The 17,459-nt window shown below is 47.5% G+C and overlaps 1 protein-coding gene across 3 annotated transcripts in view; it reads right to left on the bottom strand.

Moving 5' to 3' along the window:
- Zeb2 (zinc finger E-box binding homeobox 2) overlaps window positions 1-13,078 on the bottom strand; it is a 130,973-nt gene extending 117,895 nt beyond the window's left edge. Inside the window, exons 1-2 of one of the 3 annotated variants that reach the window (XM_075985293.1) lie at window positions 12,952-13,078; window positions 10,209-10,350 (exon numbers count right to left, since the gene is read on the bottom strand). In XM_075985293.1, coding sequence (XP_075841408.1) covers window positions 10,209-10,281 — 73 coding nt within the window. In that variant the 5' untranslated portion in view covers window positions 10,282-10,350; window positions 12,952-13,078. Of the gene's footprint in view, window positions 1-10,208; window positions 10,351-10,611; window positions 10,859-11,199; window positions 11,321-12,951 lie in introns of those variants that run through there. The other 2 variants (XM_075985294.1, XM_075985292.1) reach the window with 2 other exon arrangements.
- Window positions 13,079-17,459: the final 4,381 nt, after the last annotated feature.

Raw genomic sequence — 17,459 nt, 5'->3', positions numbered from 1 at the left:
CATACGTGTGAGATGTAAAATGTTAACCTAAAAATATTCAAGTTAGGAATTGGCTCTCGTGGCGTTTATAGCAGACTATATGTGAACCACGGCGAACTAACGTGCAGACACACAAAAATGAAGAGGAATCCTCAAATGGTAATTAGGATCGAATGTGATATTTGAGCCTATTGGTCAGGAAGTCATTGGAGTCTTAATTTTGTAGTGACAACGGGAGAGGTGGCTAATGGTTGTGTCTCATCTTCCCACTGTACCGACAGCTTCAAGTCTCAGAATTTTAACTCAGCTCGGCGAGAGAACTACGAACTGCAAGGAATCGTGAATCACTGTGACGATTTCATCCCTCAGTTGAAAAAACTGAAAGCAAAGTTTCAGACAGGTCCCCTGGGAAATGTTTGCTTCTCTCCCCTGTAAGCCAGAGTACCGAGTCTGCTGAGAATGTTTGCTGAAAGCCCGTGTTACTGTGTAAGCAAGCCTGCAGTGCCCACTGCTACCGGGCATGGCTTTATCTGCTCTCCTACTTTCTTCGGTCACAAACACACAGTTATCTGATGAAGCATTGATCATTTTCCTTCTCCTTTCTCTATTCGGCTCCTCTGACTTTCCTGTCAGAAGCCTGGAAAAACAAATCTGCAGTTACTGTTGCTGAGGGGAGACAAAGTTTAACTTCTGGGTTGGCAATTGGAGAATAATTCATGAGCAGATTTCTAGCAAATTATATGATTTGCTAAATTTTGGTCTTTGATTTATATTTATGTACTCCTGCTACTGCTATAAGGTTGTGCCAGCCTCAATTTCATCATGAATGAGATCATTTTAATTCAGCCCCCCCAAACTGTGACCTGACCATGGTCTGAATGTGTTCAAAAAGTAATTTTAAGCCTCCTTTTGATTTGAAAAGGAGTACTGCATGCTTGGTCGTTCATACAAATAACATAAAACTTAATTATTGGATGATTTGGCAGAGGATCTTCTTGCCAAACAACAGTCAATGCCAGCTACTGTGAAGCTGGCGTTACCCAGGCCCTAGCCCACAGCCCCCTTGTGTATGGGTGTTTGTTCATTGTGTCTTAGGGCAAGATATTCCAGCTAGGATTCACGGCTCTGGGATGCAGGGTGCAACCCAAAGGGTGCACCGTATTTATAACTCCAGTTAAAAAATGCTGTCTCACCTAGAAGGGAAGTAGATCCGCGCTGTCAAATCACCAGGAGGCTGCGACAAAGGGAGCTCGCAGCCTGACACACGGTGTAACAACATAGCAAACACCTTTAATTCTGTCATGTCTCATACCCTTTACTTTCTCACACATCTATGGCTGCTCGAACGTTGACACCTACACTCTCTTTCGAAACTAAATAAGGCGATCTTATTTAAGCCCAAATGCAACACCTGTAAAGTTATTCTTGTGCCCAACAAAAAATAACCATTAACTCCTTCCTCAAAAAAAAAAAAAAAAAAAAAAAAAAAAAAAAAAAAAACTCTCTGCTTGGTCTGCAAAGGCTCAAGCTGGTAACCGGTGGCCTGAGGGCTCAACTCCCAGCTTCACATGACCTCTCAGCTCTGACAGACAGACATGCAAGACTTCCCCTTCCCAAGGATGCTAGGGCGGGGAGACCATCACTGTCCCATTGGCCTTCGCAGCTTCTCGAGCTGCAGCTCCTTTCTTCATCACAACTTCCACACGTCTGGTGTCTTTCATAGTAAGAAGCAAGGCCCCAGCTGCTCCATTCCCTCTAGCGACCAGAGTCTAATATTTTAAAAGCTAGAAATGAAAATAGCTTTTCTAAAGATATTTCTTGGAATATTTAATGCGCTGTCTTGACTCCCTTTCTCTATCTTTTTTTTTTCCTTGCCAATTATAAACCACCATTTGGAGGGCTTATGAGCAATGTAAGTCCACCTCATCTAATTAAGCTGCATTGTTTTAAAAGCTTGAACAGTTTTCATGTCTACAGGACTTGTCTGAATAATAAAGTGCTAGAGCCAGGATTCTGAGTGTCTGTGGAGAGCCAGGAATTTCATCTGCTGAGTGCAAAGGGCCAGGCACTGAAAGAGTTAACCTGCATTGCTGGGTAGGTTAATATCACAGCTGCCCGGTACCTCACTTAACAAAAGCCTCCTTTTGCAAACAGACTCCCACCCCCCCTCACCCCCAGTGTCCAAAGGTGTTTACTGAAGTAAATCTGCCTAAATCCTTCATTGCTTGAGTCATGGGGGTGGATAGGAGGGGTGGAAGGTGTAGGGCTAATCTCTTTTTGTAAATTCTGTAAATCTTCTGGGAAAAAGGGGGAAAAAAAACCTAGGAATCTGTGTCACATGCCCATGTACAACTCCTAATGTGTCCATTCCTGTACCACATGGGGGTTGGAAAAGTCACCCATATCAAACAGTTCTCTCTTTTTGGGAAAGCCTGTATGTCCAAGGGTCTGTGTGTGTGTGTGTGTGTGTGTGTGTGTGTGTGTGTGTGTGTGTGTGTGTGTGTGGTGCATTTGTGCATGTGATCTAATTGTCAAGGAAGAACTGTTGGTATCTTAAAAGTGGTTTTCAGAAAGTGGAAAAAAGACAAAACCGTTCTACAGCAAGATAATGGGCTCAAAAGTTGTCACGAGAGGGACCTGCTTTTGCCGTGGTCTTGTTCCGGTATCGTCAGCTGCATGTTACTTTTGCATGTTGAAAATGGAGACAAATAACCAGGGAAACCTGACAGGTCCGCCTCCGAGGGTTTAAACAATTCCCAGCAAGAAGGAGCCCTTTAGGCACGAACTTTCTCTGTCAAGAAAACGTGAATACCACCAGCCCCTCCCTACAAATCCTGAAGCATCCAGTTTGAGATACAAAAAGGCTGTCATCTCACAAATGTTAAACATACTAAAAAAATCTGAAAAAAAAAGTATGGAGAAGGTGTGAAAAACGCGGCACTTTACAGCCCTCGAAGCTTTTTAAAATAGAACAACTTTTCCCCCGAAAATTCTTTTCAGAGATTTTTTTTTTTCCTTTTTGGCTCATCTGAGAGTTTCTTTCTTGGCTTTTTTCCCCTTTCATTTGAAAATATGAATTATCATAAAAAGTCAGGGTTGGGGGGAGAGAATGGGAAAGTCTTTTCCAGTTTTCCTGAGGTTTTTCTTTTTTTCTTCTTCTTTTTTCTTCTTTTTGTCTGTGTTCAGGCTATGCACCAGCCCCTTCAGCCAGAGCAGGGCTGGTTCTCCAAGCCCGCCCCTTCCCGCCCACCCTCCAGTGCCCTCGCCTCCTAGGTCATATGGTAAACAGTCATAGTTATTAAGGCCAAATTGTAAGCAGCATTCGAGAGTGGGAAGTCTGCACACCTGACCCCCAAATCTAACAGGCTTCTGGGGTAGAATTCAATCCCCCTCTTAACACTTTTTACCTCAAGTGGAGAGGTGGCCATGAATAGTACAGACATGCCATCTTGTAACACTATATGCCTGTCAGGAGGGACAGGCAGGGTTGAGCATCAGCTATATAAGGCTGGTAACTAGGGGAAGGCCCAACAAACAGCCACAAACACCTAAGTTACTTTACTGAGCCACTATCCTCTACTGCCTCTCTCTCTCTCTCTCTCTCTCTCTCTCTCTCTCTCTCTCTCTCTCTCTCTCTCTCTCTCTCTCTTTCATCTTGGCTTTCTGTGGCAGAATGCAAATGGAGCCTGCCGGCGGTGAAGGGCTGAATTGTGATTAAGAAGAAGAAGAGCTCCTTTCTTTGTTCTCCCCTCAGGGGATGTTTACTGGGAGAGACACAGCGGATCAGATATGAAAGGCATTCAGGTCAGCATTGATGTGAGCGAAAGTGAAATCATACCTAAGGCATTCAAAAGACCGCCGTGTCAGGGGTTCAGCTAACGGTGCAGCTACTGTGTGTCTTCCCAGAGAGGCAGAAAATCCTTCCACTGACTGGCGACTTCTTTTTTTTCCCCTAATTTGCTACAAAATTATAAGCGCTCCCCCCACCCCATTTGCTTCTCACCACATGACACAACAGTGAGGATTTTCTCTCCTCCTGGACCACACACAAAACCAGACCAACTTCTAATGATGGTATTACATAAATGAACCAGCAAGGCACCAATCCGATCTGTGAAAGATTTTTAAACAGGTGTACTCGGGTGGGCTCGTGTAGATATATGATATGCAGGAGAGAATTGAGAGGAGGGAAAGCTCCAAAAGTCACATGCATGGATGGTTTTTCCTGTCAGCACCCTGACAGGAAACACAACACAACACACACACACACACACACACAGAGAGAGAAGAGAGAGAGAGAGAGAGAGAGAGAGAGAGAGAGAGAGAGAGAGAGAGAGAAAACACCTTAAATGAAATCCTTTATTTACTTTGTAATTACTAGTTACACTTTTCTTGAGAGCTTTCGCTCTGACACAACTGTCACCCAGATAAAAGTATTTGGCACACAGCTCATGAAGGCAAGGCTTCCTGCAGCCTGATGATTATTATCCTTGTTTTTCCTCTAAAAACTGTTTGATGAAGAAATCCTTGGATCTTACTTTTAAAACTTTACACTCCCCACAGCCCAAATAGTCATTCAATAGGTTCACCCCCCCTTCAGTGGTAAGCTGATGATGTTGGCACAAACAGAGCTGTATAAATATATACAAAATTCACAAATCACAGCAAACACACTCACAACAAGGAGGTGCCTGGATGCTTCAAGGCTCAAAAATTAAAAGGAAAAAAATCACATTTCATCTTCTGCTTGCTTAAGAAATAAAGAAACGGGGCTGCGCTTCTTGGTTTGGGTCACCCTTCTCTCTGCTCTGAACTCTATTCTTCCACATTCACATCTTGGCTGAAAAGAATATTTGGGTTTATGCTCACATCTGCTTTTGTAGTGACATTTTACATATTTTCAACTAGTGTTTCTGCACCACAGATTTTCCTCCTTTATCTCTTTGCTCTAAAAAGACAAGCAAAGAGCAATCAAAAAGGTGTCTGACTTGGCCATTCAGACAATTGCCCCCTTGTGGGAATGCGGGGATGAATGGTACAGTGGACCCCCAGCACCATTGACGTTATAAACATGTAAATGAAACACATTAGCGCAGACAATCAATTGTCTGTGAGCATTGCAAACCTGCACTCCCTCTCTCTGTGACAGGCACAAAATAGTGTCTACCTTGGGAAGCCACAGTGCTGGAGAGGAACAGGACAAAGAGTCTCCTTTCACATAGAAGAAAATGCACCTTCAGAGCCTTGGAAGAATGCAGATGACAAAGAGATCTGGGAGGAAAAGCACCCCCCCCCGCCGCCCCCCTGCCCCAGCCCCGGAATAATCAGGGTCCTCTTAGAGAGCTAGCAGCAGCCTTCAGCCTTCATTCCCACCTTCAGGGAAAGCACACTTTCTCTCCTACCCCAGGAAAATCTGGCATCAGGGTCTTGAACAACCTCTTGTAATTTTCTTTAAGCAAATTAAGAAAGAGAGAATGAAGGGGAAGAATGCGAACCCTATGACAGAGCTGTTTAGCACAGGAGCTGCAGTCTAGGTTTCCCCCACGTTTGAAAATAAACGCAAAAAGATGTGAAATCATTTTCACTTGACAACAGAACGACATTGCAAAGTTTCAAACCTTGAAGCCTACCCCTCTCCCTGGTGGACCGGCACAGCAAAGGATGCCACCAGGCTGGCTGCTGGCTCCGCTGAGAAGCAAAGCACGTGTCTACCCCAATTGGCTTAGTTTTTCCAAACCCAAATAAAACAAATAGATCAGTCTAGATACATAGCCCCCAGACTTGTGTGTGCAGCGTCTCCACAGAGAGAACAGGATGGAGATGGATCTCTCTGGAGCACCCTCAGAACTGGTACCTGCCGTACATAGAGCCTGAGAGCATTCAAAGTTAAGGAAGCAGGCTCCCTAGAACAAGCTCATGAACTTTACGAAAGCAACTTGCCCAAGATTTCCACTGTTGCAGAGCTGGGGAAGTTGTGACTACTGACAGCTTGAAGGACACTAGCCTGCTTTGATATGTATAGAGGGTCTCTCACTCCCAGTGGCCCATCCCTACTTCACCTCTGAGGGAGGGAGGTGGAAGCCTCATCCCGAGAAGGGGTTGATTGCAGTCCCTTTTCTTTCCATTTAAGCACCTCTGCACTGGGAGCAACTTCTCCATCCCCACTGCCTCTCAGCATCCCTAACAGCACCTCGACTCCCTTCAAAGAAGTGGAAAGGAGTGAAGATTTCTTTTAAGCAGGGAGAATCATTTCTGCTCATCTGATTGCTTCTCCCCACGACATTCAACTTGAGTACTTTTCTTTGTAAACTGAAAATCAGAGAGCAAAGGTATTTGGTAAAAGCTGCCCTGCCTGCCCGGCCCCCACCTCCTAGCCCACAGCACCCAAACCTTTAGGCAGAAACTTCGAAGCAAAAATCAAGCTAACTTTTCCTTCCTTCTTTCATTTCCTTCTTCTCTCTTCCTAATTCAGTTTTCCCTTAGAAGACAACTTCATTCCTTCCTCTGAAACAGTCAGCCCAGCGATTTCATTTTTCTTACAACGTGCATACGCCTGTGTGATTTTTCCAGAGGCTGATGGTGGAACGCGGGGGAACTGGGAAGGCAGCCCCCTCTCTTCACAGAAGGTTGTGAATCAAGAAGACACTGGAGCATCCCAGGACCTGCTGCCTAAATCAAGGGGTGAAAGCAACAAACTTTGCAAGTTACAAAGTGGCAGTGGTGGCAGACTGCAGCCGAGTCCTTCCACTGTGGAAGTCCTTCCTGCCTCCAAGGCTATGTGGAGATAGTGGGGTATAATCAGAGGACCATGGGGTGCGGGGAGAGGGCTGGCATTCCCCCTCCTCTCCAGCCTTAGTGAAAGTGTTACAAAGTGAGTCAGGCGGTAGAGGATCATCTGACTGAACTTTCTCGAAACCTACACACATTCTTCTCTGCTGGCTGTTTGCTTTTTGCCTCCTTCCCCTAGCCCCACTCCCCTTTTCCTCCCTGGACATCTTATTTTCTAGGAAGAGATTTCCTGCTTTCCCTGTGGGTGAAAGGAGAGGAACTACTAGCCATGGCTTAGCTTGGTCTTGGCACTGTCTTTGCTAGTCATCTTGCTGGCCTGAGAATATCGGGAGGCTGGATTTTTAGATTGCTCCTCTCTTTCTATATTTATGTCCCCTGATCTGCCTTCTTGTCCTCGGCTTTTATAAAAATAATAGTACACATCACCACCTTCTAGGCCAAGGTTTTGGCCAGCCACACACAGGGACTGTTTTGCCGGTTTTGTTTCCTTGTCATTTAGTCTATACATACACACACGGTTCACTTCATTAAAATTATATAAAGTGCCATTTCAGGTCTTGGGCCTCCCCCCCTCACAGCTTCTACTTCTACGATTATTGTTGCTATTATTCCTTTCCAGGAATTTCTATATGATGCTGATAAGCATCATCATATTTAGTGTTATCAGCAAAGACACAAGCTCAAAGGTGACATCTTTTCCATGAAGCCAGGAGAGAAGAAAAACCCACTCAGTTCAGATAAATCCTGGCAATTCCCAAAGGAAAATGCACTGGGTATGTATTTGATGAAAAAGAAAATGAAAGAGGCATGGGGGTGCCTCTCCTACCTGCTTCTCAAGACCTGGACACTGCTAAGTCAGATTAAACCCAATGAAAACACTGACAAGTCCCCAGCTCACATCACATTTTCTCACAGACACTTTGGAAAAAGAGAAAGGTAGCAGTCTAAGTCAGAGAAGCTTCCGGCAATAGACAGACTAGCTACTGAGTGTTTAGGGTCTGGGATAAATGCCTGAAAATCGCAATTCAACTTTATCCACCTCAGAGAGCTTGTCCCCAAATCATGGCTGCTCATAAGAAATGGTTGGTGTCCCTGACCGCATCCCTCCCTCCCTGGGACACTGTGTTACCTGGCAGGTCCCAATAGCCTGTGACACCAGAGTTCCCAGGGAGCCTGGATCTCTCCCTGTCCCCAAACTGGGCTGTGGCCTGACCTCCCTGCTGGAGCCAAGTTGGTCTTTCACAGCAATATCATGTAGGGAGTGTAAGGAGGAAGAACAAGAAGAAACAAACACTTCAAACAGTCTTCACTGCAGAAGAAAAGAATACTTCTGGTAGCCTAGCTTTTAAATCTCATTCTCTCCTCTCTCTCTCTCTCTCTCTCTCTCTCTCTCTCTCTCTCTGAAAAATAACAGTTTAACGTGTGTGTGTGTGTGTGTGTGTGTGTGTGTGTGTGTGTGGTGAGGGTGGCTTCATGACAAAGCTTTTGTTATCCAGATGATCAGCGACTGCTTCAGATACTTGTAAGGGGGGAAGCCCCACAACAGACATTGATTTTAGAAAATCAATAACTAACATTTAATAAAGGGAACAGAGGAAACACAAGAGAGGAGAGGGGAACATTGGATGTAATTTTAGTGTCTACTAAATTACCCAGAGATGGAGAAGGGGAGGTCTCCTGTGTAAGGACCACCTTAAATAATGCCAGGCAGCAATGAAGAAAAAATTAAATTAAAAGAGAGACACACGCACATACTTAAAAGGAGGTTGCCTGAACCGAATCTTGGGGACCAGCATGGAATATATTATTGTCCTTGTTTTTTGTAATTCCAAGCCAAGCAAACAGATCAAAGACAGCACAAAGAGGAAAGGCAGGATAACATAACGTACAGTTTCTGACTAAAATTCCTGTCACCCCCCATATGGTTCTCCACCTCCACCACAACAAGCAAAAGACATACCCCCCCCACACACACACGGAGAGGGGTGAGAGAGGAAGATTATTCGTCTCTAAGCAGAATTCTTTAGTCTTTGTGTTTGACTCCCTCCAGCACCCCCAAACTCCCACACTGCACCCCCCGGCCCCCACCCCCGCCAACCCTCTGCACTAGGTGCCGGATTGAGGCAGGCTAGGGGGGCGCACAATTGTCCTCTCTAGTGGAAAGTTGTTCCAAGTGGGCCCGGAGAGTACCCGCCAGGCGCAGGCTTGGGGGAGCGAGAACCCGGGCGTGTGCTACGACCCTAGTGCCCAGCCCGGGAGCGTCTACACCGCCCGCGCCCGCTAAGCGGGCTGAGAGCGAAAGGAGAGTGAAGTTTCCTTTCCGATTCTGGGCTGGCGCGGCTGGATCGCTTGTTTGTTTTGAGGGGATGTTCCCCCCCTCCCCGTTTCTTTTCATTTTTTTTCTTTTAAAACTCTGTATCCTCCGTCAGCACCCACCCCCCTGCACCCTCTGTCGTCCCCCAACTCTCTCCCCTCCCCCAAGCTCCTTCCGCGCACTTGCCAATCACTTTTCTCTTTTATTCCCACGATTTTGTTTGGGGGTAATACCTAGGGGGTCTCTCTCTCTCTCTCTCTCTCTCTCTCTCTCTCTCTCTCTCTCTCTCACACACACACACACACACACACACACACTTCCACAGTCTCTCCAAAATGGACCTAAACTCTCACATACACACCCCTTTAATCTGCCATCTCTGGTCTGCGTGTCCCCTCGTACCCCCATCTCTTTCCTCCTTCCTGACTCAGCCTGGATAACGGGCTCCTCCGGGGATTTTTCTGGCCATGGAGCAACTGCTGGGAAAAGTCTCTCTTCGCCCTACTCTCTGGCCAGGAGCGGGGCCTGAGCCTGCTGCAAAGGAGCCGGGTCCTCAGCCCGCAGCTCCCGGGCCCGTCCCTCCTACCCTCGGGTCCCCGCATCCGGCCAGGGCCCGTTGCCCGCGGACCGTTACTTGGCGCACATAGAGGCGGCCGGGCGACTCGGCAAGAAACTTTGAGGCTGGCGGAGACACAGTCTCCGGTCCCCTCCCTCGCCCTCGCAGCCCTTCTGCCACCCTCGCCCGCGCCCCTTAGTCTAGCGCGCCCGGGTGCCGGAGCCCCCGCCCTGTCCTCGCCGGCCGCTCCTGCCGCGGGGCCGGGGACCTGCGGGCCCGGGAACCGAGCAGGCGGAGGCGGCGGGGGAGCCGGGGCCGCGGTGTGGGGCATAGGTCCGGTCGGCAGCACTCGGAGGAGCCCCCCATCGCCCGGCGCTCACTTGGCCCGGCACTTGCTCAACTCCCCCCCGGTGCAGCGGCCGCGCGTGGGGCTCCGGCGCTGGCCGCCGAGGGAGGTTCGCCCGCGAGCCCCAGGCGCCGCCACCGGCTTCCTTCTCCCTCTCCCCCCTCTTCCCCCCGGTCTCCGGCCGCGGAGTGGCCCGGAAAAGTTTGGTTCGGGCCTCTTCTTACCGTTTTTCCTCCTGGGATTGGCTTGTTTGCGCCTCTTGCACCGGGGGCCATCCGCCATGATCGGCTGCTTCATTGATAAGAGCGGATCAGATGGCAGTTCGCATGGACTCGGCGCCCTGCTTCGGCAGCACGCAGGCTCGATCTAGCAACCAAACACAGCGACAATGTGGGCATCGCCCGCGCCCATTGAAACGCGCGCGGGCCGCCCAGGGGAGCCGGGCCAGGGCCCGGGTGAGCACCCATCCGCGCCCCCAGCGCCAAAGTGAAACTTCGGCGGCCCCCTCCCCGCCCCCCACCCCCAGCCTTGGCCCCGAGGCGCTTTGTGTTGTTAGTTTGGTGTGTTGCACTCGCGAGGGGATCAGAGACAAGAATTACATCTTCAAAATGAGTCATAACTCCTGACCGTATGAGGGAATGCACACAGCGGTACAGTAAGACTGCTTGACTCAAGCCTAGGCGGACCCCTTCCTCCGAAAAGTCCTCAGCCGGGCTCGGGAACTTGGGGAGGGGGTCTTTTCGCGCTCATCTTTTCTCATCCCTCCTCCGACCCCCCATTCCCAAGAGGAAAAAAAAGTAACAAACAAGGCAAAACAGCCCTTGGATGAAGCACACTCGGGTAAATTGATAATAGTAATTACAGGAAGCCCACTCGCCCCACGACCCCTCCCCTCCCCTTAGGAGTTTATCGAGGCACTGTCTCTTTCCCCCTACACCCTCCGCCCCCAAATTAAGATTTCCCATTTTACCCGGCAAAAGAAATATAATTATAAGGCTCTCTGGACATTGTTCCTCCCCCAACCCCACCACTTGGACAATATTTACTTAAGTCCCCCCCCCACACACACATGTTCCCCCACACTGATTTCCTTAAATTCTTCCAGTAGAATTTTTTTTCCTCTCAAGAAAGGAAAGAGAAAGTCCGTAGCCACGATGGCAACACTTTTAAGTTGTTCTAAATGATCGTATCCTTTTGGCTTCGAAACTTTTGTACCTAAAAATCGAGGGAGGCGCTGCATTTTTTCAGCTGAAACTGTCAAAACTTGGAGAAGGGGAACCTCGGAGGCAGGCCGGAGAAGAGGAGAACCCTGAAACTCCGCGGGGTGGGAAGATGCTGTGCCTCGAGGATTAGTTTAAACAGTGGGCTATAAAAGATGTAACAGATGCAAACTGTAACACAAGGGCCATTAACCCTTTCTCTGCCGCCCAGCACGCCCAGTTCCTACACCCTGCACCTATTGTCTCCGGTGCTACAAGCTTTGCGGAAAACCTGGAAAGTGAGTATCAGTTTCCGCACATTTGCTGAGCGGGGTGAAGGGGGGCAGAGAGAAGGGGAAGTGGGTGTTGTAGAAAGCACTTTAAATATACCTAAGCATACAGCGTAGACTTTCAAGTTTGACACATTAAAAAATCATTTCTTGTCTGTCTTATTAATTTGAAATTGTTGGGATGGCGGGGGGGGGGGGGGGAGAAATCCTGAAATAAAGCAATGGCTACACAAGCTTCTGGGATGAAACAGCTGTCTTGTCTGTATTTCTACTGAGACTCACACACCATGGCATATCAAATATATATTTAATAAAGTAAGTTTTATGAGCCAGGATGTGTGTGAGGGAAAGACATGGCATTTGTACTGTAAACTTTATCTGTGGATATTATTCATAACTCTGGAGAAAGCAATCTTGCCATCTTCATTACAGGGGTAGCATGTAAAACATGTAAGTAGGTGAGAGATAATCACATTTACGTTAGCCGGGCTCACCACTGTGGCTGAGAAGCTTGTACTCTCTCCTTTAACTTCCCAGTCCCCAAGTCTGGAATAATATGTGTGGGGTGTGTGTGTGTGTGTGTGTGTGTGTGTGTGTAAGAGAGACAGAGAGAGGGAGGGAGAGTGAATGAGAGACAGAGATCCATGAAATTTATGTGTGTATATTACTTGGTCTTTTAAAATAAAATTTCAAAGTTACCTAAATTTTAACCCTGATGCCCTGACAGCAGTGTTCTTCCCAGCTGTAGTGATCCCCCCCCCCACTTTTGTAAACGACTCAAGTTCTAAGAGGACTTTCACTTCTTTATTTATAATCACAGAAGTGAGGTGTTACTTCACACACACACACACACACACACACACACACAAAGAATGAAATAAAGAAATGAAACTCGCTAAGCAGACAAAAACAGGCAAGTTTCTGCTTAGGAAACAGCCTTCCCCCGGTGGGAAAGGTTAGGCTGCCATGTCTAAGAGAAGGGCTTACTCCCCGAATTTGGTAGATCTATCTCGAGTAAGTTTTATAATTATTAACAGGTATTTGCAAAGTTTTAATGGCTGGATGTAATGAATTGGAACTCGGTGTGAAAACAAAGCAGAAAGCTTCTCCACTTGATGAGTTTTTATCCCAGCCATACAGTTCTCAACAAAACTTTTCCTAGGCTATGGAGCAAAAAGCACCTTCGGTTACCTGAATGGACAGGTACAGGGTAAATTATTGAGGGAAGGGGGGGAAGGAGGGGAAAGGAAAGAGAGAGTAAGAGAGAGCAAGAGAAAGCAAAGAAGCCACTCTTGGGAAAAGCCTACCACCAAGGAGCTAAAACCACCTGAAATTCCCTGTCCACAGACACCCGGCTCACTTCAGACTAACATCCCCACTCAAAATGAGAAAATTAGAAAAGGAGGATGGGGTAAGCACACCAAGAAAAAAAGGGGGGATAAAAAGAGGGGGGAAAAAGAAGGGGGAGGGAAACCTACCTGCGAAGTCTTGTTTGTAGTTTTGGCCAGAAATGGTGAGAAGAAAAAGCATGAAGAAGCCGCGAAGTGTGGGGGAGAAAAAGGTGGAGGCGAAGAAACAGCTCCCGGAGCAAACTGTACAAAACCTCGCCAAGAGTGTCGGGAGGCAGGACCGTTATTCCTGCCGAGCAGGTTAGAACTGATCTCTTTTCGGCCACTCCAGGAAACACAAACCTGGGGACGGACTGACGTGTTACGCCTCTTCTAATGACATTTTTTTCTTTTTCTTTTCTGTAGGGGAGAGAAGAGAGACCCTGAAACACGCGCCACCTATCTTTGTGGGGAGGGATAATTGAAGCGCCCTGAGCGTGAGCATCATGTGAAAACGTGATCGCCAAGTTTCTCTCTGGGAAAGGATCTGGGATAGATTATACCTTGAAGTCTCCGCAAACGCTTTAGTGGAAGAAATGAAATTCCACCTCCCTCCCTTCCTCTCTCCCTCCCTCCCTCCCTTCTCCACGCCCCCCCCCCCCCCCCCCCCGCCAAGCCTTTGGCATCATTATCCTCATCACTAAATCCTGCAGAGTACTGGGCGGAAAACGGTGCACACCATTCACAGAACTGGAGAACTCCGAGGGGCGAAAGTTAAAGGGAAAGATCTTGGGTCTTCCATGCAAATCTCTTTTCTTATACAGATATCTCTGATGAGTAGGCTTGGGGTGCACATCAAGTTGTATGGATACCTAAAGCCCCGTTTTTGGAACTAAATTCTTGCCCTTTCTCTTATTAGATTTTTTTTTAAAGATGCCAGAGGCAGGGGAGGAAAATGCTACTTGTGCACTGCATTTTAAGATCTTAGAGGTGTGTGTGTGTGTGTGTGTGTGTGTGTGTGTGTGTGTGTGAGAGAGAGAGAGAGAGAGAGAGAGAGAGAGAGAGAGAGAGAGAGAGAGATTTTCTGAATTGGATCTCTTATATTAAAAGAACTTTTGCATTTTAATAAAAGGTCTCTAGATTAACACAGCAGTACTAAATTGGCCAATCTCTGGATTGCTCTACAACTCATGCAGACAACACTACAAAGTAAGGGGGTGTCTAGGGCAGGAAAAAGAAGAAAGACCAAAAAAGCTTAGGTGAACAGAAAGAAGAGGATGACATTAAACTGTGTGGGGTCGAAGTTTTGGAGTTCACATTCTTTGATATTGCAATTAAAGTAAAATTAAAAAGAAAAGACTCCACCTTAGCTCTGAAGGGATTGGTTATGCAAATATGAAAGGGATTTCCTGGAGAATACAGCTTTCTACTGTATGGTTAATTAAATAATCACTCAAAAGCTTCCAACGTGACGCTTCTGTCGTAATCCAATCAGGTTACATAGGTCCTAAACAAGAAAGATATTTTCCACATCTGGAACTCAGCAATTTAGCAAGCACTGCACATTATTAACCAATTCAGAGCCCACTTCCCAGGGGAATTTTTTTGAAGTTTAAGTGTTCTTAACCAATGCTCTGCTGTTTTGTTAATCAAAAAGCTGGTTTACACTGCACATAATTGGAACTAATATAGAAGTAAATAAAGACAGCCAAATTCGAAGATGCTCTGTACCAGCATCTATCAGCAAAGGAAGAAACTGCTTTGCCTCAACAGCTCAGGCTCAATTTCTTCGAGTACTAAGAGACCCCCCTCCCCAATTCCTCTAAACAGTGAAAGTATTTAAGAACCTCAAAGCACAGATAAACGGCCAGCCTCTCAGCCTGTAGGCTCCTCCTGTAAAGGTGAATGTGGAGGTGTGACGAGGACCTAACAGCTGCTGCTGCTTATCAGTCTCCCTGGCTTTAACACTGTCAAATATGTCATAGCCCCCTGCTTTCAGTCTGAAGGAACCTGAAACAAATAATACCCTGATCCAACACTAGACTTTTCCCTCATATTAAGATAAACTGCTTTGAACTGTGCTTTCAATGTGTGCCTACAGCAAGACTTTGAATTGCAAGAGTCACTGGCGATTGCACTCAAAGGAGGGGGAAAGCCACCATAGGGGCTGCCACATCCACACTCCCGGAGCTACAGGGCTTTGTATTTTGCATGTTTATTTTTCAGTGGTGGTGGGGGGAGGGTAATAGCCACCCAGCATGACCACAGCTAGATTTCATTCTAGGGTGCAAGAAAGCGGATTTTCACAGTTGGTTACACACTCACCTCTCTCCTAATTTGAGCATTTACAATGAGAAGGATTGGATAAATTAATTTCCTCCTTAGCCCCATCACAGATAAAGCACCTATAGAGGATCTATAGGTTGTGGAGGTTTTCAGTCAAAGATGATTAATAAGAAAGATTTTCATCGTGGATTAAACATATTAGCCCCATATTTACATTTCTCACGCTATCTTCTATCTGTGCTAGCTATATGTGAGACTTATCAAGTTTCCTCCTCTAAGATTTATCATTACGGTTCATATCTTCTTTCCTTCCTTCTCTTTCCTTTAAAAAAAAAACGCAGAGACCAGCTTTCTCACAAAGTGTGCTTTAAGCCTCCCTCTCCCACTGCGGAGGAATAAGGAGCCTGTTGTAGGGACTGATTACTGACAAGACCCTTCTGCAGGCACCCAGGTACTTTTTCTTTTTAGCTCAGACACATTGGTGCAAAGGCACAATGAGACGTCAGTGCCAGTCGAACACATAGCTAACAAACCACTGTCTTTATCATGGCCATAAAATGTCTTCTTACTTGAGATTTGAGTAAATACACTGCTGACTATTTCAATCAAAAACACCCAATTATCTGATGTCCTTGGGCTCAGTCATCACTCCAGCGCCAGGAGACGGGCCCTCAATAGTTTGCGCTGACTTTCGACATGTTTTTTTTTTTCTATTTATTTGGTACAGAAAAACAACAACAACAAAACAAAACCAACTTCAATTTCCTTGGTTCCCATGAAGGTGGATGTTTGGGTAGTGGCACGGGAAAGATCGCGAGGGCTGAGCGCAGGGGCTAGGTGGCCCACTGCCCTTGCCTGGCACGCCCCTCCCCAAGCTTTTGACCAAGAGTGTTCCCACTATCACAGAGGCAGCAAGACCAGAGGAAGCTGGAATATAAATTTGTTCGGAACACTCCCTCGGTCCCACGGCCAGGTCAGGGACAATGGGGACCGTGGGATCCACATAATACAGGAGCGCAGGATGAAAAAGTCCAGAGGGACCAGGGACCTCTTTGAGGCTCCTCACGTAGCAAAACAAGTCCTGCGAAGAGAAGGACTGGCTCCTTTTCGAACTGTTTTCCGCGTTAATAATTCACTTCGAGATTAGCGCAGGCGAAGGGGATTCAAATAACAGATACATGCAAATGCAAAATAATATTGACATCGACATTGGAGGGAAAATAATTCTCAAGGGTTTCCTTGTGTAAAACCAACTGCTCCCCTCAGGACCCCCCCCCGCCCCCCAGGCAGTGAGGAGGACACCCTTTTGTTTTCCAGTTCTCAGCAGCGGACCCGGAGTCTGTCCCCCCATTCACCTCTCTATCTGTCAATTTCCTCAACTTTCATAGCCGCTCCCCCGCCCCCACTCCTCTCGCTGGCCCAGAGGCCCGAAGAGGTACGTTTCTGCCCTTGAACACACAAGCTGAAGAAAGAATTCAAATTTGGCCACAGCTAATGATTTAAAACAAAACAAAACAACAAAAAAACAAATTGTGTTTATTTTGTACCATGTGGGGAAAATAAAAAAAAAAAAGGAATCTATTCTGGTTTAGAAATGGAATTGGTCTTTCCTTTAGAGGAATAATTTCAGTCCTGTACTGCTATGCAGGAAGTGGGTAACTTCTTTTAGAGTTGCGAGCAAAGGCTGATACCCCGGACCCCTGGATTAGGTATATGGGGGAGACGGAGGGGTCTGAGCAAAGCCAAACGGTTTTCTCACGTGCAAACTCGCAATCCAATCCTTTCGGAGTTGAGCCTAGGATAGGAGGGGGGGGGGGAAGCCTATTTAAAAAAAAAATATATATATATCGGAGCGTCTAGGAGAAGCCCTTTCAAACAAAACCAAAACAAGACCGGAGAGCCCGGAGACCGTCCCTCACCTCCCCGCTGCGAGGCCCTCAGGCTGTGGAATCTCGCACGTCACCTAGCCCCAGCGGGGCGACCAGCTGAGGATTTTATTTTCCTATTTTATGTGAAGTAAAGGCTGCACCTCGGCTGCGGGGTGTTTGCCCACGTCTCTCCTGACAGGAACCAGCAAACTTCAGGACTCAAATGAGCATCTTAATTTATTGATGCAAAGCAGGTCTGCTCGCAGTTTCCCCATCCCCGGCGCGCTCGCTCGCCCGCACCCCCCCATCTCCCCTCACCCCCCCCCCACCGCGAACTTCGCTCCCTCCGTCAGTCCCGGAGCACGTGGGGGGCTCGCGGGCCCGCCGCCCTCCCCGGCACACACCCGACCCCGCCCTGGCACCGCGCGACCCCCGCCCCGCTCCCGGTCAGCTGACCTGGCTCGCCGGCCTGCTCCCCGCCCGCCGCCCAGTTTCCGGTCCCCC

This window comes from Microtus pennsylvanicus, chromosome 9 (assembly GCF_037038515.1).
Source record: "Microtus pennsylvanicus isolate mMicPen1 chromosome 9, mMicPen1.hap1, whole genome shotgun sequence".
Lineage (NCBI taxonomy): Eukaryota > Metazoa > Chordata > Mammalia > Rodentia > Cricetidae > Microtus > Microtus pennsylvanicus.
Note: the sequence above shows the minus strand (reverse complement) of the source record. Positions and strands in the feature narration are given on the sequence as shown.